At 44.1% G+C, this 23,765-nt stretch overlaps 1 protein-coding gene and 1 long non-coding RNA gene across 2 annotated transcripts in view; both read right to left on the reverse strand.

Moving 5' to 3' along the window:
- The window catches only part of IL5RA (interleukin 5 receptor subunit alpha), a 29,355-nt gene that overhangs the window by 1,982 nt on the left and 3,608 nt on the right, over nucleotides 1-23,765 (reverse strand). Inside the window, exons 4-9 of the mRNA XM_027586289.1 lie at nucleotides 21,436-21,589; nucleotides 21,174-21,361; nucleotides 18,973-19,118; nucleotides 15,487-15,625; nucleotides 3,755-3,851; nucleotides 2,369-2,453 (exon numbers count right to left, since the gene is read on the reverse strand). Coding sequence (XP_027442090.1) covers nucleotides 2,369-2,453; nucleotides 3,755-3,851; nucleotides 15,487-15,625; nucleotides 18,973-19,118; nucleotides 21,174-21,361; nucleotides 21,436-21,589 — 809 coding nt within the window. The remainder of the gene's footprint in view (nucleotides 1-2,368; nucleotides 2,454-3,754; nucleotides 3,852-15,486; nucleotides 15,626-18,972; nucleotides 19,119-21,173; nucleotides 21,362-21,435; nucleotides 21,590-23,765) is intronic.
- LOC113918102 lies at nucleotides 6,102-8,688 on the reverse strand. Its single transcript, XR_003518443.2, has 3 exons — nucleotides 8,461-8,688; nucleotides 7,712-7,841; nucleotides 6,102-6,188 (listed from the first exon to the last, which is right to left on the reverse strand). It is a non-coding gene; the product is annotated as an uncharacterized LOC113918102 (long non-coding RNA).

Consider the following 23,765-nt stretch of genomic DNA (forward strand, 5'->3'; position numbering starts at 1 on the left):
TTTCGGGGATGAGTATGCCGGAGCAAGCGGGGGGGATCGACAGCACAAATTCAGATGAAACCAAAACAAGGTTTCACACTGGAGTCCACCCTTCTTCCAGAAAAGCTATGGGTTAACAAAAGCAAAGCCCGTGTTCCCTGATAAAGGAGAACTCGGGATGGAGGTAAGGACAGAGGGGTTCTTCTGTCTGACTCCATTCTTTGCCTGATTAAGTTCACAACTACTATGGTCTATAATTATTCCAAACACCTAAATCAAGAACTCTAAAGGTCACAGCTTATTGAAATGATCCATTTCAGTGAGTGAGTGACCCTTAACTGCCCTACAAACAATCACTAGTTTATTCATCCATTCATGAAACACTTCATTAGAGAACTAAATTTGTTAAGAAAATAGCTTGATCTACATGAGGGATCTGCAAACTACAGCCTGTGGGTAGAATCTGGCTTATTGCCTGTTTTTGTAAATAAAGTTTTGTTGGCCAGAGCCAATCTTGTTCATTTGCATACTGTCTATGGCTGCTTTCACACCAGGATGGCAGCATTGAATAGTTGAGAGAAACCATTGGCTGTTAGGTATTTACTATCTGGCTCTTTATAGAGAAAATTTGCTGATCCCTAATCTAAATAACCACTTAATTTAAGGACAGATTTGACAAAGTGTATAATAACTATACACTGAAAATCACAAAACATTGCTGAGAGAAATTAAAAGCTAAATAGGTCGATGATATTTTGTGTTTGTGGAGTACGATGCTATGTCATGTTTACAGATTGGGAAACTCATTTTTATTTTTTATTTTTTTAAAGATTTTATTTATCTGAGAGAGAATGAGAGAGAGCACGAGAGGGAAGAGGGTCAGAGGGAGCAGCAGACTCCCCGCCGAGCAGGGAGCCCGATGCGGGACGCGATCCTGGGACTCCAGGATCATGACCTGAGCTGAAGGCAGTCGCTTAACCAACTGAGCCACCCAGGCGCCCTGGGAGACTCATTTTTAAGATGTCACTTCTCCCCACATTAACCCACAGTACAACACAATCCTAATCAAGATCCCAGCAGCTTTTTTGGTAGAAATTAATAAAGTTGCTCTAAAATTTATATGGGAATGCAAAACAAAACACCTAGAATAACCAAAACAACTTTGGGGAAAAAATCATGTTTGGGGGCACCTGGGTGGCTCAGTTGGTTGCGCTTCCAACTCTTGGTTTCAGCTCAGATCCTGATCTCAGAGTCCTGGCATCGATCCCCGAGGAGGGCTCTGCGCAAAGCATGGAGTCCGCTTGAGATTCTCTCTCTCTCTCGCTCTCTCTCCCCCTCCCGCTCATGTGCTCTCTCTCTCTTTCTCAGGTAAATCTTTTTTTAAGATTTTATTTGATAGAGCACAAGCAGGCAGAGCAGCAGACAGAAGGAAAGGGAGAGGGAGAAGCAGGCTCCCCACTGAGCAGGGAGCCCAATACGGGGCTTGATCCCAGGACCCTGGGATCATGACCTGAACCAAAGGCAGATGCTTAACCAACTTAGCCACCCAGGTGCCCCTTAAATAAATAAATCTTTTTTAAAAAAAATCCTGTTTGAAAGGCTTACACTAACCTGATCCCCAGGTTCACAATAAAGTGATAGTAATCAAGATCACATTGGCATAATGATACGCAAACAGATCAATGAAAGCAAATAGATAGTCCAGAAGTAGACCCACACATATATAGATAACTGATTTTCAACAAAGATGCCAAGACAATTCACTGGGGAAAGGATGATTTTTTTTTTTTTTTTCACAAAGTGATGCCAGAACAATTGTTGGGCAGCCATGTGTAAGTGAGCATTCAGTTAAGCCTAAGTGCTCTGAATGGCAAATAGGGCCTAAGGAAATACATACTTGGGAAAGTCATTTGCCTTCTCTATGGTTCCTTACACTAAGGACCTAGGAAAAGTTCCTCTGAAAAATGTTATTTGTTAGGGTATCCATGTCCAGAAACACGGGTTCTTAAAACATCAGAGCTAAACAGGACATTGGACCATCTCCTTTATGCCCCTTGACTATATAGAAAAAGAAGTCAGGGCTCATGGAATTGAAGGAGTTGCCCAAGCTCAGTTAAGAGATGGCTGATAGAAAAAATTCCAGTCTGACTGGTGAGGACACTTATAACTGAGCAGGACCTTTCCAATACTCTAAGACAGTAATGAACATATGTAACATAACATTGATCCAAAGAGCAGAATGACTAAAGCGACATAAAGTTGCTGCCTTCCCCGCCCCACAAGGGTAGACACTCTGCCTTGGAATATGGAAAACCAGTAACCTGATGACCAGTCCCTAGAGACCCAACCCTGGGCAGATAGGACCCATCATAAGAACCTTCAACATTACCTCAGGGCTGACGATTAGAAAGAAATCTTTAATACTATTTTTTGGTGCTGGAACCGGTGGAAACAGCCTGGTCCATAAGTGACCTCTGAAAACAGTAAAACAGAAAATTAGGTGAGCAAAATCATCGTTTCTTGTCTTTCAGTATCAACTCTACAAATTGACCTAGTTAATCTCAGGACTTGCTGTTCTATAAATTCAAAACCTTTATTAACCAAGAGTTAAAAATATCTGTATTATAATATTAGTTGGGCTATGATGTGGCTTCTGGATCATCCAAGAAAGATATGATAGTGATTGCTTCATGGTGGTCCATGTTTTCAGGCCTAATTTCTTTTTTTTTTTTTTAAAGATTTTTATTTATTTATTTGAGAGAGAGAGAGAACGAGAGATAGAAAGCACGAGAAGGAAGAGGGTCAGAGGGAGAAGCAGACCCCCCGCCGAGCAGGGAGCCCGATGTGGGACTCGATCCCGGGACTCCAGGATCATGACCCGAGCCGAAGGCAGTCGCCCAACCAACTGAGCCACCCAGGCGCCCCAGGCCTAATTTCTGAACATGGGTGATGTGTAAGCCCTTGTGCCCCACCACTAACTATAGTGCTGGAACCAGCCCCTTACCCATCCGTGCTGGCTCAGAGTTTGCTTTGTTTTCCTCTCCATTGAACTGCCACCCTCCAACCCACAGAATATAACATTTATAATAATGAAGCTCTTTAAAACCTAAGTCATTTTCTAAATTATGAAAGGACTGAGACAGAACATGTTCTTAAGCCTCCTAAATGGCACTTTGCCTTACTGAATGTCAAAGTGGATGAGGAGTTCTTATGGAGCCATTTGCAGCCTCGAGGATTGGTCACCAGATCTGCATCACCTTTCTACAATCTGTTTGACCAAAGGGCAATCAGTCACTCAGGGACTGGGTGAACGAAGAGTATGGGTAGGAGTTGGCACCTCCTAATTGGAGATCATACCATGAGAGGCATTGGGGTGATTTCAGTCTCTAGGGGGCTGCCTTCCTTTACCCAAGCTATAGAAGGAGTCTGCTAGTGGCTCAACTAAGAACACCAAATACTGAGTGGGAAGGCAGTAAAGGAGTAAAAGGAACATGAAAGTAAAAGGCTTCACAGAAATGAATACATTGTCAAATTCAGGAAGGGTGTGTAATGGCTGAGGGGCAGTGTTGTGCTCTGTCTGGTTTCCATAAATCACCTAAGGATGTTTCTCACTTTTTAATTTGGCCCATACTCATCTTGGAAAGGCTGTACAGATGACACCAAAGCACTGTAAAATCCATCTGATAACAAGCACCCTAGTGGATGCATGGCAAAAGTGTAAAAATTCAATACTCAGACCTCATTGGAAACACTGAAATAAAAAAAAAATACCTACATTTTACAGATGAGGGTGAAAATTAACACGATGAAGCAGATGGTTGCCATAAGCACAATGAGAAACCATTCTGTGGAGAGCTTCTGATCATCATTTCCTGATGGAAAAAGAGAGAAATCAGAGCTAGAATCAGCTGCAGATATGCAAAATGACTAGAGGCAGGCATCAGAAAGCTTGGGTTTGAGTTGCCAATGCTGGGTGAGGCTGGGCAAGTAGTTTAGCCTTCCTGAGCCTGAGATTTTTCATGAGGGTGAAATGAGGCCACTTTTAATATTAAAACATTATTTAGTCAGCCCGCAGATATTTATGGACCACACTTGACGTAATACTGCCTCCTGAATCTTGAAGCTTATCAGCTTTGGGTGAGTAGTAAGTTTTTTAGATAGAAAAGCTATAAAAGGTAACCCCTCTTAGAAATCTAATTGCATTATAATAAAAATAGTATACAAAGTTGGAAACTTAAGTTGTAGAGGAAGTAAATGATGGAATAATACTCAGAGTTAACCCTAAAGGCATCAGACTCTGCTAGAAGTACTTTGCAATCTTAATTATGCTCAATACCACTTAACCATTATTCCCATTTCACAGATAGGAAAGTAGAAGCAAATTGCCATTAAGTCAATATAAATATGTTGCATACCATCTTACTCTACAGTTAAATTTGCTTTTTATCTGCATTTAAGGACAGATTCTTCTATTAGTTTTGATGATATCTTTGGGATGTGTGATTATTTTTTTTTTAATTTTATTTATTTATTTAATTGACAGAGAGAGACAGCGAGAGAGGGAACACAAGCAGGGGGAGGGTCAGAGGGAGAAGCAGGCTTCCCGCGGAGCGGGGAGCCCGATGCGGGGCTCGATCCCAGGACCCTGAGATCATGACCTGAGCTGAAGGCAGTCGCTTAACCAACTGAGCCACCCAGGCGCCCGTGTGATTATTTTTTAAGGTGCTGGAAATGCTTTCAGGAAAAGCCCCAGGTCCTTAACCACATGGTTTTTAAAGAGGTAATGCACCTGTTAAACTGCCTGATTCACTTCCAGAGAATAAGGCAAATCTTGCCTTATCTCCCTGGATACTAGTTTGCTTTCTGTGGGAGAGGCCACTCACTAATTCATTCCTTTATTCACCCGTTTAATAAATATTAGACTCCATTTCTATGTTTGGCACTGCACAGGTTGCTGGGAGCTGGGTTAAAAGCACACATGTGGGCTCTCCCTGTGTGCTATTTAGATCCATCAAAGAAGAAAGGCTCTAAGCAAATAATGACACGGGTAATGACTTAAAGCAGGCTGCGCTAAGTGTGTGGGGGATAGTCAAACCACACTGCACCAGAAGAAAGGGGCCCCAAACCTCAGTTTGCCATTGTTTCTTTTATAAAAAGAAAAGTAAGTGGAACTTTCAAGTCCTAAGCCTTCCAAAAGCTCCAACATAACTTCAAACTCAAAACATTCAATATATCAAGAGGGAGAGATGTCTTGAGGATTTAATGCTAGTGAGTCCAACTTTGCCTTGATCTCTTGCTTTTTTGCCTCCTGAGAACTCTTATTTGGGATTTATCTTCTACTTTCCCAAAGCTTCAATCCCTCCTTCATCTCTTCCCTTCTGCTTTCAAATATTCATAGAGTCCTTTATCTTGAATAAGCCATTACTTTGTTCTGCCATCTCTCCCAACTATCATCAAATACCTGCCTACTTCATTTCCCAGCCTAGTTTCTTGAATAAGGGATTCAGGCTGCTTCATTTCCCGCCTCAGAAACTGCTTTTTTATTTGCTGGTGGCTGCCTCGTAGTCGAATCTAAAGGACACGTGGTTTCTTTTTCCAACTATTTTGCCTGGCCTCCTTCATGAATTTCAGACATGATGGTTGCGCCCACCTTGAAACCAAGCCATTGGCTCTTTTACCCAATATTGCCCTTCCTCAGCGGCATTTCCTTCTTCCCTTTTTAATTTTAACTGACCTCTCAGCTCAGGTTTGGACCCGTGGGTCTTTTCCACTGGAAAGCTTGTTGAACAGAGCTGCATCTCTGAACTCCGTGCATTCTTCTCCCTGGTCTTTATTCCTGGCCCATCCCTAACAACACAGCTCTACTTGTAGATCTGAAACTGCCCCTGTGTGAAACCCACTTAGATGTTCCTCCAAGCTGACAACATTGAAAATTAAGCTTATGCTCTCCTTCACATCAAAACACCTTCTCTCACTGACTTCCCCATGATGGTCTCCCTACTGGGATCCTTGGAAGTCACTCTGATTCTTACTATTCTCTACAGCCCTGCCTCCTTTCTCCATGGACTCAGTTTACATCATCACATCATACCCACTCATAAAAGTAAGAGACACCTGCCTTTGTCCTATGCATGCATCCTTGCCTGGTGCGGAAGTCTGGTTTCTCAGCCTCCAGTGGAGGTCACCATTCTGGCCCTCCATTCCCTCGTCTATAAAAACAAGCAAGTTGAAATACATGATCCTTAAGATCTGTGCCAAGTCAGCTTCTTTTCTAATACCACTGACTCCATCCAGGCCACTGTCATTTCCTATGTACTTACCTTTGACACAATCGATTTTAGAAAAGTAGTTGTTTGTGCTGCTGAAGTTCTGAAAATTGTCATAAAGTATACGAAATAAAAACAGTAATCAGAAGTAACTAACAGCTTATTTTCTGTACATACTTTTTCATTTTTTTTTCTCAGCGTTCATAGGTACCAGACACTATGCAAGGTGCTCAGCATGCATTTTAGTGTAATTCTCACAATAGTGTGTCAAGGTGGGCACCACTATCCTCATTTGGCAGATGGAGAAACTGGAGCAGAGAAGGGCCGACTCAGTCCACTGAGGACACAGCTCGCAGGGGGAGCTGGGATCCAAGCCTGGGACTGGCTGAGCCGTAATGCTCTTAACCATGATGCAGGGATCCCATTCCACTGCCCATTATCCCCAAACTGAGGATACAAACGACCCAGACAGGAGCTCCACTTAAGACATCCTAAGCATTTCCCTATCGCTGAACACTCTGAGAGTCATCTTCCCAGCTGTATACCACTTCCCTGCAGGGAAGCACTCTTTCACTGTGGGATCCCCACTGTTGGACATAGCTAAGTTGGCGGGCTGTGCTCCAACAGTAGGGGGCTGCATTGCAAACTAGCATTCCCCCTGATGTCCTTAGGCTGCATGCAGTTGGGACTGAATCACTTTGTTAAAAACCTATGACTATTGTATCTTTAAGTTTTAAGGTTTTGTTTTTGTTTTTAGAGAGAGCAGAAGCAGGGGAGGAGGGGCAGAGGGAGAGAGAGAACACACAGCAGAGTCCACACCCGGCACAAAGCCCGATGCAGGGCTCAATCTCACGATCCTGACGTCATGACCTGAGCTGAAATTGGGAGTCAGGTTTAACTGACTGAGCCATGCAGGCGCCCCAAGTTTGGGGTATTTATACCTATTATTTTACAAAGAGGCATTAGTCATACTTTGTAAAATGATAAGGAGGCAAAACTTTCATTTTCCCAAATGCCACAGATACTGGAAGGTTCTAGAACTAAAACTCAGTGGTCTGGGTTGTAACTGAGCATCCTGTTAAACCTAGTTTTTATTGCACTGGCTCATAGCTAATGTAAAGAGCAACTGGGATGAACTAATACCATCAAATGCCATCTAGCTTTATTCCCAGTCTGATGTCCTGAAAAAGGGATTTTTCTGCTTCATTTCCCCTTTCTGGAACGCACCATTCCATGCTCTTAACCATTTTTCATGTACCTTAATAAATACATTCAGAAACTCCGGACTCCTATTCCGTGTATGGAATATAAATTTAGCAAGGGGTATGTCAGCAGAAAACAAAGTTATCCTGTTTACAACCAGGTTTAACAGGTAAAGTGTAGGTCCCACAGAAAGAAAGAGACATGTTGTAAATATTATCAGGGTCACACACTTGCTCCCATTTGTGTCTCAAATTGTGAAATACCTTGTAGTCAGATATGCCGAGCGCTGATAATAGTACCGTTCACTTCTGACCATGATTACAAAAATCTTTTCAGTTAAGCCACTCTCCAGGTATTCACTTCGGCTCTCATTTTGATAAACAAAGCTTTTCACTGAATTAGCAAAAAATACAAAGGCAACTGATTTTCATTCAGTCAAAAAAAGTTATTGATGCATGCAAGGTGCTACGTGGGAAGCAAAGTCATGGTCGCTGCCTGGAGGGAGTTGGCAAATGAGTTGTTTCTCCTGGCCTGGCTTCTGCAGTGTTCCTGATGCGCCTTAGAAAGACTCCCCTACCACAAGTGAGAACAGAGCTCCCCCAAGAGAAGAGAGCCAAGGTCAGCGCTACCGTGAAGAAAACATAAACAGGCAGGTAAACTTAGTACAAGGAAAAGTTTTCACATATTCACTGCCACATGGAAATTACTTGTGGATTATCTACTGTTTAATTATTAATGCATAAGTCTTGAGTCAGTTATATAAATGAGTGAATTAAAGTTAGCATCGACTCTGATTTCACTGAAGGTAGAAAAAAGGGGAACAGGCCCCAAGGGCAGTACATATGTCCTTTGGGTCAAAGTGATAAAAAAAATTTCAATACTGAAAAGTTGGGAGGCCCCTGAATATATCATTAATTTGAATTATGGGGTCTCTGGCCTTGGAGATTTTCTTAAAAAGGATTTCCAGATAACTTGAATCTTTTCTCTGACTCAAGGAGAATGCCTTTCCTACCCTAAAACGGAAGCCACAGATGTTTCTTTTCAGGAAATTGAAGGCCCCTGCTATTTAGTTATGCAGAGATGTTTTAGAAAGAGGAAGTCACACCATCGGTCCTTCTAAGGAGAAGAAGCCCTCCAGACCCTCCACCGCATTCCTGGATGCTCTTCTGACATTGTCAACTTAGAGCATTTGGGAGCGCAGCAGTCCGGCTTCTGGTGACCTTGGCTATCATTTTTTATTTCTCACCCATTTTACCTTGAAAACAAACCAGCTGCTGAAAATTCTGTTCTGTGACGTGGCAGCGTGTGGGGTGGGGGTGGGACGCCGCATGGGAGGGGGAGGGAATGGGATGGTGGGTAGGTGGACTAAAACCTAGGCACCGGACCCGACTTAATCCCTTCATCCGCATCTGGCTGTTTCCAGAGCTTCGTCCAATCGCTTACCCCCTGACGCTGCGACCCCTCTTGGCGCAGGAGTCTGGCATCTATGGAGCTCAGGCTAATAACTCCGAGGAGGGTCAATTTGGCGTGGAAGCCTGTTCCACCTTCAACTGTCCATACACGTATGGCTCTCAGTGCTTCCATATTGATTTTGAATCTGACTTCAGACTTAACAATAGGTTTCAAGGGGAAAGAGCTAATTAGTAAATTGATGTGACTTTTCCAATGAAGCAACCCTGCTCTGTGTTCATAGAACCAGCGGGTGCTGTGAGAACCCAAGCGACACCACCAGCTGCCAGGACATAGGATATGCATGCGTCAGCCTACAAAGCTGCCCGTGGCTCGCCTCTCGTTGCAAGGAGAGGCTGCGGCATCGTTCACCAGCAGCACCCCACACCAGGTCACGGGCTCCCAATGCAAGCAAAAGTCAGAAGCAGCGCTTTAGCCGGGGGAGTTTTCTGAGGCAACTGTCAAGTGGGCTGTGGGGTTTACCTGGTTTAGGGAGAAAAAAAGAGGGCAGTAAATGCAGCCCCAGTGGACAAAACTCAGGGTAGTCCAGGGCCCAGAGCAAGACAGACAAAACGTGCCCCGTGTTCCTCTGTGGAAACGGGGCTCAAGTAGACTGAAACACGGAGAGGAAATGGGGACTGTGCATGCGTGCGCACCAGTGTGTTCGGGATTCTCGAGACAGCTCGCTGCGGGGCTGTTCCTTACCCCTCCCGGGACCAGGCGCGATGAAGTGGAGTAGAGAACTTGTTTTTGCTGTTCTCTGCTTTGCAGGCTTTCCTACACAGCGCTCCCCGTACTCCCAGGCTCCCGGAACTTTGTTCCCTAAGGGCCTGCTGCGCCTGTTCCGTCAGCCGGCTAGCAAGCTCCATTGAAAGCCGGCTGCGGGCATCGCGTACAAATAAGAAACGAGAGGGTGAAGGGATGTCAGCCTGGTTCGGTTACTCGCCCCCGAGGCGAACTTGAGCAGGTGTCCTCTCCAGCTTCCGCTGCCTACTTTGTGAAATGGGTAAGGACTGAAGGAGTTGGTAGATGTAAAGTCGTCCGCCCGGTGCTGGTACACAATAGGGGTGCTCAATAAATATTAGTCATTATAATTGCAATTAAACACATTGTGTCAGAACTGAAGAGTCAAGAGGATTTCCCTAAGTCGTCAAAGCAAGACTAAAATTCGAGGGCTGTCAGAATTCTCAGAATGCAGAGTAATGAGCTCAGCCCTGGAGGGGAAAGGAAGGCACCGAATAATCCAGATACTAGGAAAATAGGAACACAAGGCCTGTAGGGTCCTAATCCTCAAGGGTCTACGTTAAAATGAAATTACTGACAACTTGATCATGGGCTGGCAGAGCATCACCCTTTCACAAACCCTGGCTCCCACTGCCCATCTTCCTGCCTCCGTTTCGCTGGCTGGCACCAAGACCTCTGGGATGTGAACGCATGACAGGGTGGGGAGCCAGCCCTATGGCTTTTGGTTCCAGACCCAGGTCTACCACTTCCTTGCTCTATCACTTTGGGCATTTCCTTGACTTCTCTGCGTCTTTTTTCACATAATCTGTAAACCCACGTAATTAAGGAAATCCTTTGTTTGTGAAGATACACAAGATAGCGTAGGTGAATGTGCCTAGCACAGTGCCTGCCTCAACAGTCGAGTGCTTCCTTCCTCTGAGCTGTTGTCCCACCTGCTGGGCCCTTTGTGGGGTGGGATTCATGCACGGAAGGGCAGTGTGGACAGCACTAGAGGTGGCCGTGCTGGAAAACACAGTAGAATGCCCTGCTCCTGACAGATGGAGACAGAATCTGAAAGCTCCCCTCTAGCTAGTCCTCTTCCATCCTTCAGGCTACAGGGACCCCCAAGGGTGAGGTAATCCTGCCCCCCCCCAACTGCTGAGAGCAAGCGGTGGGGCTACCACGCACTAACCAGCCTTTGAAACCACAAGAACCTGGGTCTAAGGCCACAGTTGACTGACCTGACTACCATGTTTACCAACCCGAAGTTCCCCATTTGCAAAGAAAACCCAGAATCCCCACAAGTTCTCTCGGCCTCAGGTAAGCCCAAGTGGGTTTTTCAGGTTATTAGGTCACCTCTTATTTTTTTTCAACCAGTTTCGTCAGTGTTAATCTCTTACCTCATGAAAACTTTAGCATTTGCAGAATTTTTTTTTTTTAAAGATTTTATTTATTTATTTGAGAGAGCGAGAAAGAGAGAGCACATGAGAGGGGGGAGGGTCAGAGGGAGAAGCAGACTCCCTGCTGAGCAGCGAGCCCGATGTGGGACTCGATCCCGGGACTCCAGGATCATGACCTGAGCCGAAGGCAGTCGCTTAACCAACTGAGCCACCCAGGCGCCCCAGCATTTGCAGAATTCTTTTTTGAAGACCGAGGGAAACCGAATTTGGGACCTCTGCGAAGTTTGCCCTTCCCGTTTTAAAAGAAACCTTTGCTCGTTTTCTCGCTGTTTTACCACAGCGAGAGAACTTAAAAAGAAAGTGTGGTGACAAAACAGAAAATAAAGGAGAGAGCACAGGAGGTGTGTCCAGGGCTGAGGGGGAGGCTGCAGGACCTGCGCTTGGCTTCTGAGTCCAGGTGACCTGGGCCAATGTATGTGGTTCCTCACCCATTCACAGCCTCTTAAAGTCTAGTCAGAGGACAAAGGCAACAAGAAGTTGCCTGTGGGAACCCTACTTCCATTTCAACCCAAATTCTTAAACATATCCCTGATATTCTGCCTCAGCCTACCTTCATTAAGTCCTTAAAGGCTCTAGGGTGGGTCACGTGGCTCTAAGAACCAGTATCCCCCACCACTGCCCCAAACTGTGACAGGAAAGCTAAAACCTGGATTTCCTCTGACTGACTCGTCTTGTGGAAAGAGAAGCCTCTGAAGGCAATAGAGGACGGCGGGGAAACTTTGCTCTACTCCCGGAGGTACAAATGCTGCATATCTCAAGCCTAAAGAAATCTTTAAATTAACAGGTTTTTTTTTTTTTTTAATTGGTACCTGATATTGTCATGACATAGATGATGGCCTTCAGTTAGGGCCTTCAGTGAAGTCAGGTTCAAACCCAGTCGCTGGTTTGGAGGGCCATTCCTGTGATTGCGGTTAAGACCCGTCTCTGATAAGCAGGTCTCAGAAGGACTGAGCCTGACCAGTGACACGGCAGGAAAGAAATGCAGGGTAGACCCCTATACCAAGCACTCTTTTCCAAAGGGAAAGCTACAGCTGTAGGGCATTTAATTTTCATAATTGCTTTTTTTCATGCATGCTGTGTGAGCTTCATGGAGGGGGTAGGAGGAGAGAGATGTTGGACTGGAGCAAATGGAAGGTTTCATAGGACCAGGGTCAGGAGAGGAGAGGTTTAGATAAACAGGAGACAGCAAGATAATAAAGGAACAGAAGAATCAGGAAGTTAAGAAAGTCTTAAAAAGGAGAAAGACATGTGAAAAGTGGAAGTTAGCTCTTAAGACAGGCCAGTTGAGGAAGGGCAGTTGATAACGAGTATTGATAAAAATGAAACCAACCGCTACTTCCATTTGAAAACAAACATGTTGCACATGCTGGAGATCCTAGCACAGGAGGGCCCATCTAGGGCCGAGATTCAGGGCCCTTGCCGGCTGGCCCCTCTCACTGCCAAAACTTAGTCTTCCTGGGTCTCACTATTGAACAACGTTGGGCTATCATGGGCTAATGAGTGAACTGAATCTATTCCACTTCACCAATTGACGAATATATCACCTATTTGAGAATATTAGCTATTAATAGCCACGTCTGGGCCGTTGGATAACTTGATTTATTTAATATCTCTGGGTCTCCATTTCCTTACATTAAAGGAGTTGGACTTAATACGTGAGAACGAGGTGATATTTGAGTGGGGCTGCAGAATGACAATGGAAGGGGAGGGCTCCAGGGCGCCATACACACAAGGTAAGAGAGGAGGAAGGTTGTCTAAAGGAAATGAACGTAGCAACAAAATTGCCTGAGAGACTGCAAGCTGAGCATAATTATGGTTGCATCCTCAAGGGGTAAGGAAGAGCCGTGCAACATATCCCAGAGGGGCCCGGACTTCCTATTATGTTTATTAATCATCTTGATGAAAATGGAAAGTCTGCATTGATTAAATTCACTAATCCTAAACTGAGCAGGGGAGTAAATTCTAGAAACGATGGATTTGTAAGGTGAGTGGTAATATTAATCAGCTCATCTTATGAAAAGGGTGGCAGTAAATGAAATGGGATTTGCCATAGATAATGGCAGTGGGGTATACCTGGGGGGGGGGGGGGGATTATAATGAGCCTGGTTCCAAACTAAGAAGCTGTTATTTAGGAAATAATAATGGGAAGAGAGCTCTAAAGTGGAGAGTGAATAATAAATTAAAAACAAGCTTAAAATAAATTCTCATTATGGATCACAATTTCACTCTCAGCACTTTTGTGGTAGGCTGAGGGAGTGTAGAAGAACCTTGGGGGGCTGCTTTCACATTTTGAGGTGAGGGAACTGGGAACTGCGACCCAGAGAGGTTAGGCATGGGTCGCTAGTCAGGGGTGGCAAATCCCAGGCACACTCATTACCACTCTGTACCCTGCCGGGGGTGACAGGAGATCACCACTCCTGAGAGGCCTACACGTAGCCTGAGAATCCTTCACAACACAGCACACGAAGCTGGCTCTGATTCCTTGGCTCATGAGGTGTTATCTTTTGCCATCTCTCGCTTGGGTCAGCGAGCTAGACATTGACAGAGTCATGGCTAAAAACTAGATTTCCTGATCTGTCTCTTTTGCTCTGTTAAGTTCTAAACCGTCTACAGTCAACACTGACCTGAACCTCAAACACTCAGAAAGCAGAACTGGCTTCGTAACCAGCGTTCTCCTCTTGGTTTCCATCATGCTGGTTTGAAGTCCCTGGACAGCATTTAAAAAAATCTCTGAAGCTCTATGTGTAGTAATGTTGGGGAGATGCTCAGAAATATCAATAAATTCGGAGCCAACAAGTTTTGTGCCCTTGGGGAATAACATACACCGTTCAAAAAAAATGTGACCAAATGTAAGTAATGAAAATTCAGTTCTACCACAGGCATTTGATAAAAGAAATAATCTTGTTAAAAATTTCCTGGGACTGATTAATGTTCTGTTTGTTTTGCTCTTGGTGAGCAAAGCAAATCCACTCTGTGCAGAAGCAGCAGTGTGGAGGGAGGTCCTGTGTGTGCAGGGTCCGGGGAGCCGGGGGGGGGGACGTCAGCCTAGGGAGAAGAGGAGGCAGGGAAGATTGGCCTTGGCAGAATTGGGAGGTAGGTGCGCTTGGCCCAGTCTTGGGTCCTTTTATCCTTTCCTGTCCCTCTTCCCAGGAAGGCTGTGCTGCCCCTCTGAGTTCCAGTGGGGTGATTTGGGGGCCCTCCCATAAGGCTGTGCTGATTGTGTGTTGCACAACTCTAGCTGGTGCCGTGCCCCTTTGCAAACTCTGCATGGCCAGTCCCCTGGCAGACTCACAGCCACGCTGCAGTTCTTAGGCCTTTTGTGATCTCACCCATCCTTCCATGGAAATCTACCTGATACGGGTCTAATCTGACTCACATCCTCATAATCTAATGGGTCACTGCCCACGAATTTCCTGAAGACCCACCCGGTAGCCTAAGTGAATGACTTAAATAGAAAATTTTACAACAGGCCTGGAAGACAGCTCTCCTTAAGTACGCTCTTCAAATGATCGTTGAACGCCCCATAGGACGAGTGAGAGATAACATTCACATGCTCGACCAGCCAAAACCACAAAGTTAGCTCCCAGGACCTCATAATTGTTTAATTTGTTCAGCACTTTGCAGCTTGCAGAATCCTGTCACCCCGTGGCCTCCATCTAAGAGCTCTGGAGCTGGATTCTGCCAACCTCAGTTTGAATCCCATATCTGCCACTCGCTGGGCATGCAGAGTTAAGCAAATTGCCTAAACTTTGAAAGCTATTTTCTCATCTGCAAAATACGTTTGTTGATAAGATTAATGAAGGTAATGCATGTGAAGCATTTAGCAGTGCTTGGCAAACAGCCATCAATAAATGTTAGCTATAGTCATTATTTTTTATTTCACAGTACCCTGTGGGGCAGGTGAGGTGGATATTATGTGCTTTGTCCTGGGAACCCAAGCAAAGTCAGAAGGGATTTTTCCAAGGGAATGTGGTCATTACGTACCAAAGCTGGGCGTTACATCTGTGCTATGGAAGTACGACTCCCATGTTCCTTCCACTGGTCCGCATTCTCGAAGAGCTCATGCAACACTTAACCACATTCGTCCACATCCTCAGGCTGCATGGTTGCAGCGCACACGAGATGGGTTAGCTGCCTTTTCACTGTCTACCTCTGTCCTAAAACGTCGATGGAAACCCAGTACACCCAGGCAATGACAAACACAGGCTGTGAATTTTCTATCTTTAAGGTGCAAGACCACACCCTCCAGGTTGTGGGATAGCCATCTGAAGCCGAGTGAGCACGGCAATGGTCAAAAGGGCAGTAAACTGAGAGAAGATGAGGCATTTTGGGTCCATGAATGTGTTCACTTTCCAGGATTATCAGTTTTAACCATGAGAAGGTCACTCGCTTTAAAAGAGACTTACCCACATGTACAGGTTGGCTCCACTCACTCCAAAACCCCATCTGTCTGCACACAGAACTCACTGCTGCTCTCACTTGAACGGAATACTTAGAAATATCATCAATTATCGAGATGAATGTATTCGTCGTCATTTTTTCTGTCTAAATGAGGAAAAAAAATAGCATTATAAGAATCTCTGGACACGTAATTTAAGTAACGTCAGTTATCAGAATGGAAGGCCGTACCTAAGTAATGTGACTCACCGTTACCTGACCCATTTAAAATCCATAGGACATACATTGATTTGTTTATTCTAGAAGGCTTCAGTATGGATGTGCCGGCAGCTACCCTCCAGGGTAAGCGATCTCGTAACCAAAATCAAGAAAAAGTCAATCATAACATCTAGATAATTTATCTGGGCCCAGCTGATGTTTCCAGATGAAGTGACTGGAGTGGCCGATGGTAGAACGCATAATCCCCCTCATCTCGTCCTTCCATATTGTCAAATTACTAAACGATATCACCTGGTTTCCATCCTATTCAGCGGGCATCACCAAACTACAACATGTGGGCCAGTCTGACCCGCTGCCTCTTTTCGTAGGGCCTGCAAGCCACGGATGGCTTCTATATCTCTAAATGATTGAAAAATATCAAAAGTGTATCTCATGACACATGAAACTGAAATTTCAGTATCCACAGGTAAAGTTTTACTGGAATACACCTGTGCCTATTTGTTTACATATTATCTATGGCTGCTTCTGTTCCACAGCGGTAGATCTGAGTAATTGTGATAGAAACCAAATGGCCTGCCAAGCCTAAAATATCTGGCCATTTACAAAAAAAAAAAAAAAAAAAAAAGTTTGCTGAACGCTGATGTATAGGAATGTCTCAAATAACTGGAGCCAGGGAGGGCGCCATGATAGAGAAGAGGAAAGAGCAGAGTCCTTGAATCTAGGAAGGGCTGTGTTTGAATCCTATGCTCCAAACTAGCTGCAAGGCAAATTCCTTGACCTCTCTGAGCCTGTTTTCTCATCTGTAAAATGGGAATAACAGCACCTGAGCATGAATTACTGAACTAAATGGTATCTTTGTAATTCCAAGTTTAAGGATGTATTGGGTTGAATCCTATGAAAACTGTCAATATTCAACCCATCTTTGAGCAAAAACAGCAATGTTGGTTAGTTCAGTACAATAACGCAGACTCAGGAAATGCTAGTTTGCCACAGGGAATTTGGGCTAACATTGTCCAGTGTTACAGCGAGGCTATCTTCTCACAAATGAGCCTTTCTCCGTTACTCTCTCTGCTGGTCAGTGTCCACACCGTTCACCTAATCCTTTATGCCCCAGACCAGAGATGCATCCCTGACACCTGCATCTTCCATTCTTCTGGGTGTGTCTCCTTTACTCACCCCGCCCCATGACCACTGCCTGATTGGTCTTGTTATCTTTTGCTTGGCCATTTGCCAGAGCCATTAACCCCACATGCCTATGTCCACGTGGCCCCCTCCACATGCATCCAGCTTTCATGCTGCTAACAAAATTATTCTTTGATTTTGCAGATGCGGTCGCATTTCTGTATTGAATAAAACCCTTCAGTGGTTTTTCTGTGTCTATGGCAGTGGTTTTAAAAAGAGAAACCACTTTTCTTTTTTTTTTTTTTTTTAGCAAAATCTCAGTCATTTGGGGAAAAGTCTCAGTGTAGGATCCAGACTTGTTATCCCAATGTTGGCTTTCTGTCCAGGCCGACTCACTCACTGCCACTTGGCTGGAGGAGCCATGCTCTCTTAAGCCTTTGAGTTCTGCCTAGACCCCCTGCCACTTCGAATGTGCTTGGCTGACAGGGGTGGGTCAGGAGCTGTTTATTACTGAGCCGCAGTGAGGGAAACACAGAAATCAAAATGACAGTTGCAGAGCTCTTGTAGCAATTTGACTTTGCCACAACATCCAAGCCCATGATCGCTGGGCTTCTCTCTGGGCATATTTGGTTTTCCTGGCCTTTGATTTTTATTGTATTTTACAATTAGAAATTAAATGAGAAATCTAATTAAAAATTGGAAATTAGATTCAAAATTTAAAAAAAAAGCCAGTCTTTCAGCATAGGTGTTTGGGGAAGCGCTGGCTACAGAAGCTGGTCTCCTCTTCCAGTGTCACCAGGCATGATTTTGTTCAATCTTCATAGCGGGGGCCCTCAGCAGGCGTTGCGTTGCCCACCCCCTCCTCTGGACCTCTGTTGGCTCTTCCAGTGACGCGGTGAGGGTGTCCACTAGACTAGGCCCCTTGATGGCAGAGACTGGAGTGGCCGATAGATAAGTAAGATGTCTTACTTATCTTTATACTTCCCACATAGAAACCAGTTTGTAAGTATTGGTTAAATCAAATTGGATGGAATGGAACTTGCTTTGCCTACTGTCAGTACGATGCCAGTGGTGATCCTAACTTCCCTAAGCTTTGCCAGCTTAGTGACTTTGGGCCAGTGGCTTAATCTCTCTGCCTCACTTTCCTGCCTAATGGGAATGAGAGTGACTTAATGGAGTTACTGGGAGAATGGAATAAATTAGCATAATGAAGCTTGACCCAGAGCTGATGCTTCATAAATGCTGGCTGGCTTCTCAGTTCCTTGACCCTTGAACGTGTGCTAACGAGTATATTTCAGTTGTAGTGAAAAATAGGAAACATAAAATTTACCATCTTAACTATTTTTAAGTGTACAGTTTGGTAGCTGTGAATACATTCACATTGTTGTGCAACCATTTCCAGCACTCTTGTACCCTCCAATACCGAAACTCTGCTCATTGAACAACAGTCCCCATGCCCCCCCTCCCCCCAGCTCCTGGAAACCACCATTCTACTTTCTGTCTCTCTGCATTTGACTACTCTTGGTATCTCCTGTAAGTGCGATCCTGCTGTATTTGTCTTTTTGTGACTGGTTTATTTCACTTAACACAGTGTCCTCAAGGTTCATCCAAGTTGTAGTATGTGTCTGAATTCCCTTCCTTTTTAAGGCCGAACAACAGTGCATTGTATGGATAGACCATGTTTTGTTGATCCACTCGTCATCTGTCGGGGGACACTCGCATTGTTTCCTCCTTTTGGCTGCTGTGAATAATGCTGCTATGAACATGGATGTGCAAATTTCTCTTTGAGACGCTGCTTACAGTTCTTTTGGATGTATACCAAGAAGTGGAATTGTTGGATCACACGATAATTCTATTTTTGATTTTTTGAGAAACTGCCATACTGTTTTCCACAGTGGCTGCAACATTTTATATTTACACCAACAGTAGTGCTCATGAGTTTTTATCTGATCTTTGTGTTATCTTGAACCAAAAGTATGTCCTTTCAACACAAAAAGACAGTAAAGTTTGGTTTATTTTTGCAAAACTTGGATGGATATGTTACCTTTGACCTTGTTAGTACCAAGCTATAACCACAGCTGTCACTGAATAGAATTTTTAAAATGTTTCTAAGAGAATGCTATCATCAAAATTGGAATGATCTGAGGAATTACCTGAAAATAATTTTTCCTTGTGTTGTAAATCTTCACTTCATATTCAAAGCAATGATTTGGAAAAGCAGAAATGGGTTTCTCCCACTGAATAGAAAGACAGGTTCCTTCAGTCTCTGCTGTGACATTCAATGGAGGATTAATTCGATCTAGGTTAGAGAATGAAAGGTCAGTAGTCTGGGCTGATAAATCCAATCCACTCACACTCCTCAAGGCATTTCTAAGATACAATCTTCTCAAGTATCTACCCTCGGGATTTAACTAACTGATCCCCAGGCCACAAGACCCCAGTGGCTCACAGATGACTCCTACCTTGTAGCACTGAAGAGATCTCTACTGGAATCTTACAGGATTCCTATTCCAAATGGCACTGAGAGATGGAGTCCCTTTCCCCTTCAGCTCATTGCAAGACCCACCTCACTATCCCTGTTTCTCAAATGGGACCAAACAGGGTCAACCTCATCCTGGAGAGAAATTGCTCTGGAGCTTCCACTGAGCCCTCCCTCTACTGAACCAGGTGTGTGGCCCTGGGTAGTAATTCCCTCATTCTGAGCTTCAGTTTTGTTTCATTTTGTCTTCTTTGCCTTCTTTCAGATTTGTTTGGGGGATGGAGCAGGAAGCTTCAATATTCTCTTGCATAAGAAGAATGGATTGGGCCACATTTGTCTTAACTTAAACTCTAGAGTTCTTTTCCCTGACTTATCACTTGATTATCTTATAGCCTTGAGGTGTGGGTGGAAATTATTTCTAAGTGAGCGTTCTTCTCTTAGGTTATGGGACTTAGATCTTACAATTAATGAATCGTAAGGATAAGCTAAGAATGGGACCTATTGTTTCCAGAGCCTGCCATTCCCTAAGCAGAAAAAATTTAAGAATGTATTTCTTTTAGTAATATGAACAATTTATCTCAAAGAAATGAAAATCATACAGGAAAATGAATTCCTGTGGTCTGTATCAGGTCGTGTCCATTTTCATATTAATATTTTTTCCTAGGTCTTCCTCAGCATTTTTTTATTACCAATTTTCAGGAAAGTGACATTTTTAGGTCATCTGAGAAATAGACTTGAATAGAAGTGCATAACCTCTTCAGTGAGATGGTTCTTTAAACAGTTCATTTCATAGAGATATAGGTAAATCCTGTCCCTTTAAATAATATTTTTTATATTTATAATTATGTATAATTACCAGGCGTTCTAAGCACTGTATGGTTATTAATGTACTTAATTCTCACAAAAGCCTTGCAGGAATTGTTAATTTCTCCCCATTTCTTTCTGATGAGAAGACTGAAATACAGAGGAATGACCAGCTTGTCTACAGTCCCTCAGCTAGTCAGTGGGGGAGCCAGGATCCAAGCCCAGGCAGCCTGACTCCAGAGCCCATACCAGTAAATATGCCACAATTGAAATCTTGAGCGTTAGTAACAAGAATGCGACGTGAAAGGCTCCTGATGAGTTTCATTAGTACAAGTATCTAGGATGGAAGGAGACTATTTCTATTTTGAGAACCGAGCAAATGAAACTTTAAATAATACATTTAGATCTGAGAATCATATGCTGAGCAAAACATTTTCAGATCACCCAGAGGAGACAGACCAGAATGGTAAAGGATCCTAAGAAGAAAGCAAGAGGAATTGGGGGTGGGAAGCTTGGGGAAGAGAAATCTCAGGATGAGAAAGCTGGCTGTCTTTGATTAGCTCTGAAACCATTTGGGGGGGTGGGAAGGGATGAGAATTATTTGGGGTTGGTACCAGTCCATCACAGGACCAATGGGCAGAAACTTCATGAAATGAGTCAGAGCTGAGAAAGGGCTGCTTCCTTCAGCAGTGAGTTCATATTCCCTGGTTCAGTGATTCTCACATGGTAGAGATTCTGTCCCCCACGGGACATTTAGAAATGTTGAGAGACATTTTGTTGTCACAGTGTGGGGTGGGGGGGGGGGTAGAGAGATACTACTGATCTAGTAGGTAGAGACCAAGGATGCTGCTCAAAATCCTGCAAGGCACAGGACAGCTCCCACAAGACAGTTATCCAGTTAAGAATATCAGTAGTGCCTAGGTTGAGAAAGCTGGTCCCTGTGATTGTCAGGCAGGGGACAGATCGCATTTAGCATCGGAAAATTAGTCAAACTAGGTGATCTTTATAACCCCTTCCAATGCTGGGATTCTGCGATTTGGTTATTTCAGCTCTGAGTTAAGTCTGCCTTACCAATTGCATGCAGAGCAAACAGCTGATCAAAAGGCTTGATTGTAGCATGCTTGCTTGAACCGTTAGCATGCACTGCCAGGGAGTCGCTCCCTCTGCTACTGATAAAAGTCCTCAGAAACCAACAGGCAATATTTCTCTTCAGCGTGTCTTTCCTATACTCCTGGCACTCTTCGGTCGAGGAGCCATACCTAAATGGCAACACTCATAAGTTTTTAAGACGAGAGGCAACAATGCTTTTTCATAAGTAAACATAGCTACTCACCTGTAGTAGAGGAAATACTGCGTATCCTCAGGGGCATCCTTGCCAACGAGCCAGGTACAGTAAAGAGAAACTTGGTATGGCCTTAAGGGATTATAGTTATTTAATGTGGTGTTCGTAGTACACGTTAAATTCACAATCGAGGTTCCAGGAGACCCTAGATGGTCAATAAGGGGGTCAAAAATAAGAAAACATTGCCATGACAGCTTTTAAATCTTGTACTTCCTCTGAAACTGTAGTGATTGGGAACATCTTACCATGAAAAAGTAAACGTTATCATAAATTTCTAGAAACCTTTTTGCAAAGCGCCAGCTTATTGGGGGGATGAAGCTAGGATTACAAAGCCTGAGTTTCTGGAATTAACCTTTCTGGCTACTTTGGGCTACGGGAGTGTGTCTGCGTGATATACTTGCATGAAAATTAAAGAGCAGTACAAGAGATTGTCATTCAAAGCGTGGTATTCTAATGCCATATTTTTCAACAATGAACTGTGACACTTTGAACCCCACTATTCTGGACCTCAGTTTTTCCAGCTGTAAATGGGAGAGTTGACAGAGAAAGGTCTCTAGCGCCACTTTGCATCCTAGAATTATGTGATTCATTAGGTCGCACCCAATGGTCCTGAATAACATAGATTGCCGCTCCGAAGGAAGTGGGTTCTGGCAGCACTGAAAAATAACACTTCCTTGGGTGCCTGGGTGGCTCAGTCAGTTAAGCATCTGCCTTCTGCTCAAGTATGATCCCAGGGTTCTGGGATCAAGCACTGCGTTGGGCTCCTTGCTCAGCGGGGAGTCTGCTTCTCTCTCTCCTCCCTACTCTTGCTCTCTCTCACTGTCTCTCTCACTATCTCTGTCTCTCTCATATAAATAAAATCTCAAAAACAAAACACTTCCTTGGAGACTCCATGCACACTAGCCTGTTGAAATCAGCTTTACTGTGCAAAGATATTAAGGGGATCTTGTGATTTTTCACCAAACGCATTATGTTCATTTCACTCAGGATTTCTGAAGATTATTTGACTAGAAAGCCTTATTTTCATTTCAAACTGCACTGTCACCATGTTAATTGGGGCTCTTCAGAACACACCATAGTGGAGACACTGGCCTTGTGGTTGCTCACAGGAGGGAAAAAACACTTTGGGCTGAGGGTCAAGGAGGACCTCATCAAAGTGGGAGCCTTGAGATTGAATCTCCAATGATAGAAGGGGGTCTCTTTAGCTTAGTTTAAGTCAATTCATATTTATCACTGTCAGCCAGCGTAGCTCAAGGGGGAGAAAAGACAGACCCCTTTTGTCCACAGAGAAGTTGGACAAAAGGGATACTGTTTAGTTTGTGTTATTACCACGCACCGTCAGATAGGTTTTTTCTCTATATTCATATACAACAAATGTACATAGACTTATGTGTATGCCTTGTACTCAGTATATTAAATGACCAAATATTCCACACCCAAGTATAGTTTGGAGTCTCCTGTAATCTGTTTGTCTCCCACCTCTCTTCCAAGGAATTATGTGGTGTGAATTCAGGTTGATTCAGGAGAGAATTAATTTTTTATTCATGTCACCGTATATTGGCATGCTCAGAGAATAATTAGAATTGCAGACATGTAATTCTGAAAGATGCATTACAGGTATACTCCTGTTACTGAGATGTGGAAAAGTAGTTTAAGGCAAGGCACACAGAGGTCTGTATTTGTGATCTTGTGTCTACCTTGAATTAGTCTCTGAACTTGGAATCAAGGCCATTGTGAATTGGCTGTTCTATGGTCTACGCAACATGTTAGAATGAGTAAACAGCTGTTCACAGGGCTGCTCTCGGTCATCGACACAATTCAGAGGGTGCACAGCCTTTTCATTCAGTGATGTGACGAGATGATGGTTGGACAATTACCCATGGGCCAGACGGGCCAAGACAACAGTTACTAGGAACACTCACGTAACCTGGGACGTGGTGATCCTTCTGTCTTTCCCTGGTGTGGGTGTGTGTGTTTCCAAGGCTTTAATCCCAAGTATCACTGATTGTATGTATTAGAAACCCCAATTTCCCACCAAAGGACAGTGTAGACAGTGGATGCTATCTATCCTCTTTCTTCATGGTGGGTTGTTCAGTGTTGTGACTTCTGTGAACCACCAGCAGCTTCCTTAAATTTGGTACGACAAGTCCTAGAGTGCAGAACGTCACAAACAGGACAGGAGGAAATGCTCCTTCTCAAGTGTGCACTGCTTGTTCTACTGGCTCAATAAAGCAAGAGACACTGTCCCTGCCCCCCAAAGTCTTATATTCAGAGGTGGCAGGCAGGGTATAAAGCTATTTATTTGTGAAAGATAATGGCAT

Source organism: Zalophus californianus, chromosome 1, assembly GCF_009762305.2.
Source record: "Zalophus californianus isolate mZalCal1 chromosome 1, mZalCal1.pri.v2, whole genome shotgun sequence".
Classification (NCBI taxonomy): domain Eukaryota; kingdom Metazoa; phylum Chordata; class Mammalia; order Carnivora; family Otariidae; genus Zalophus; species Zalophus californianus.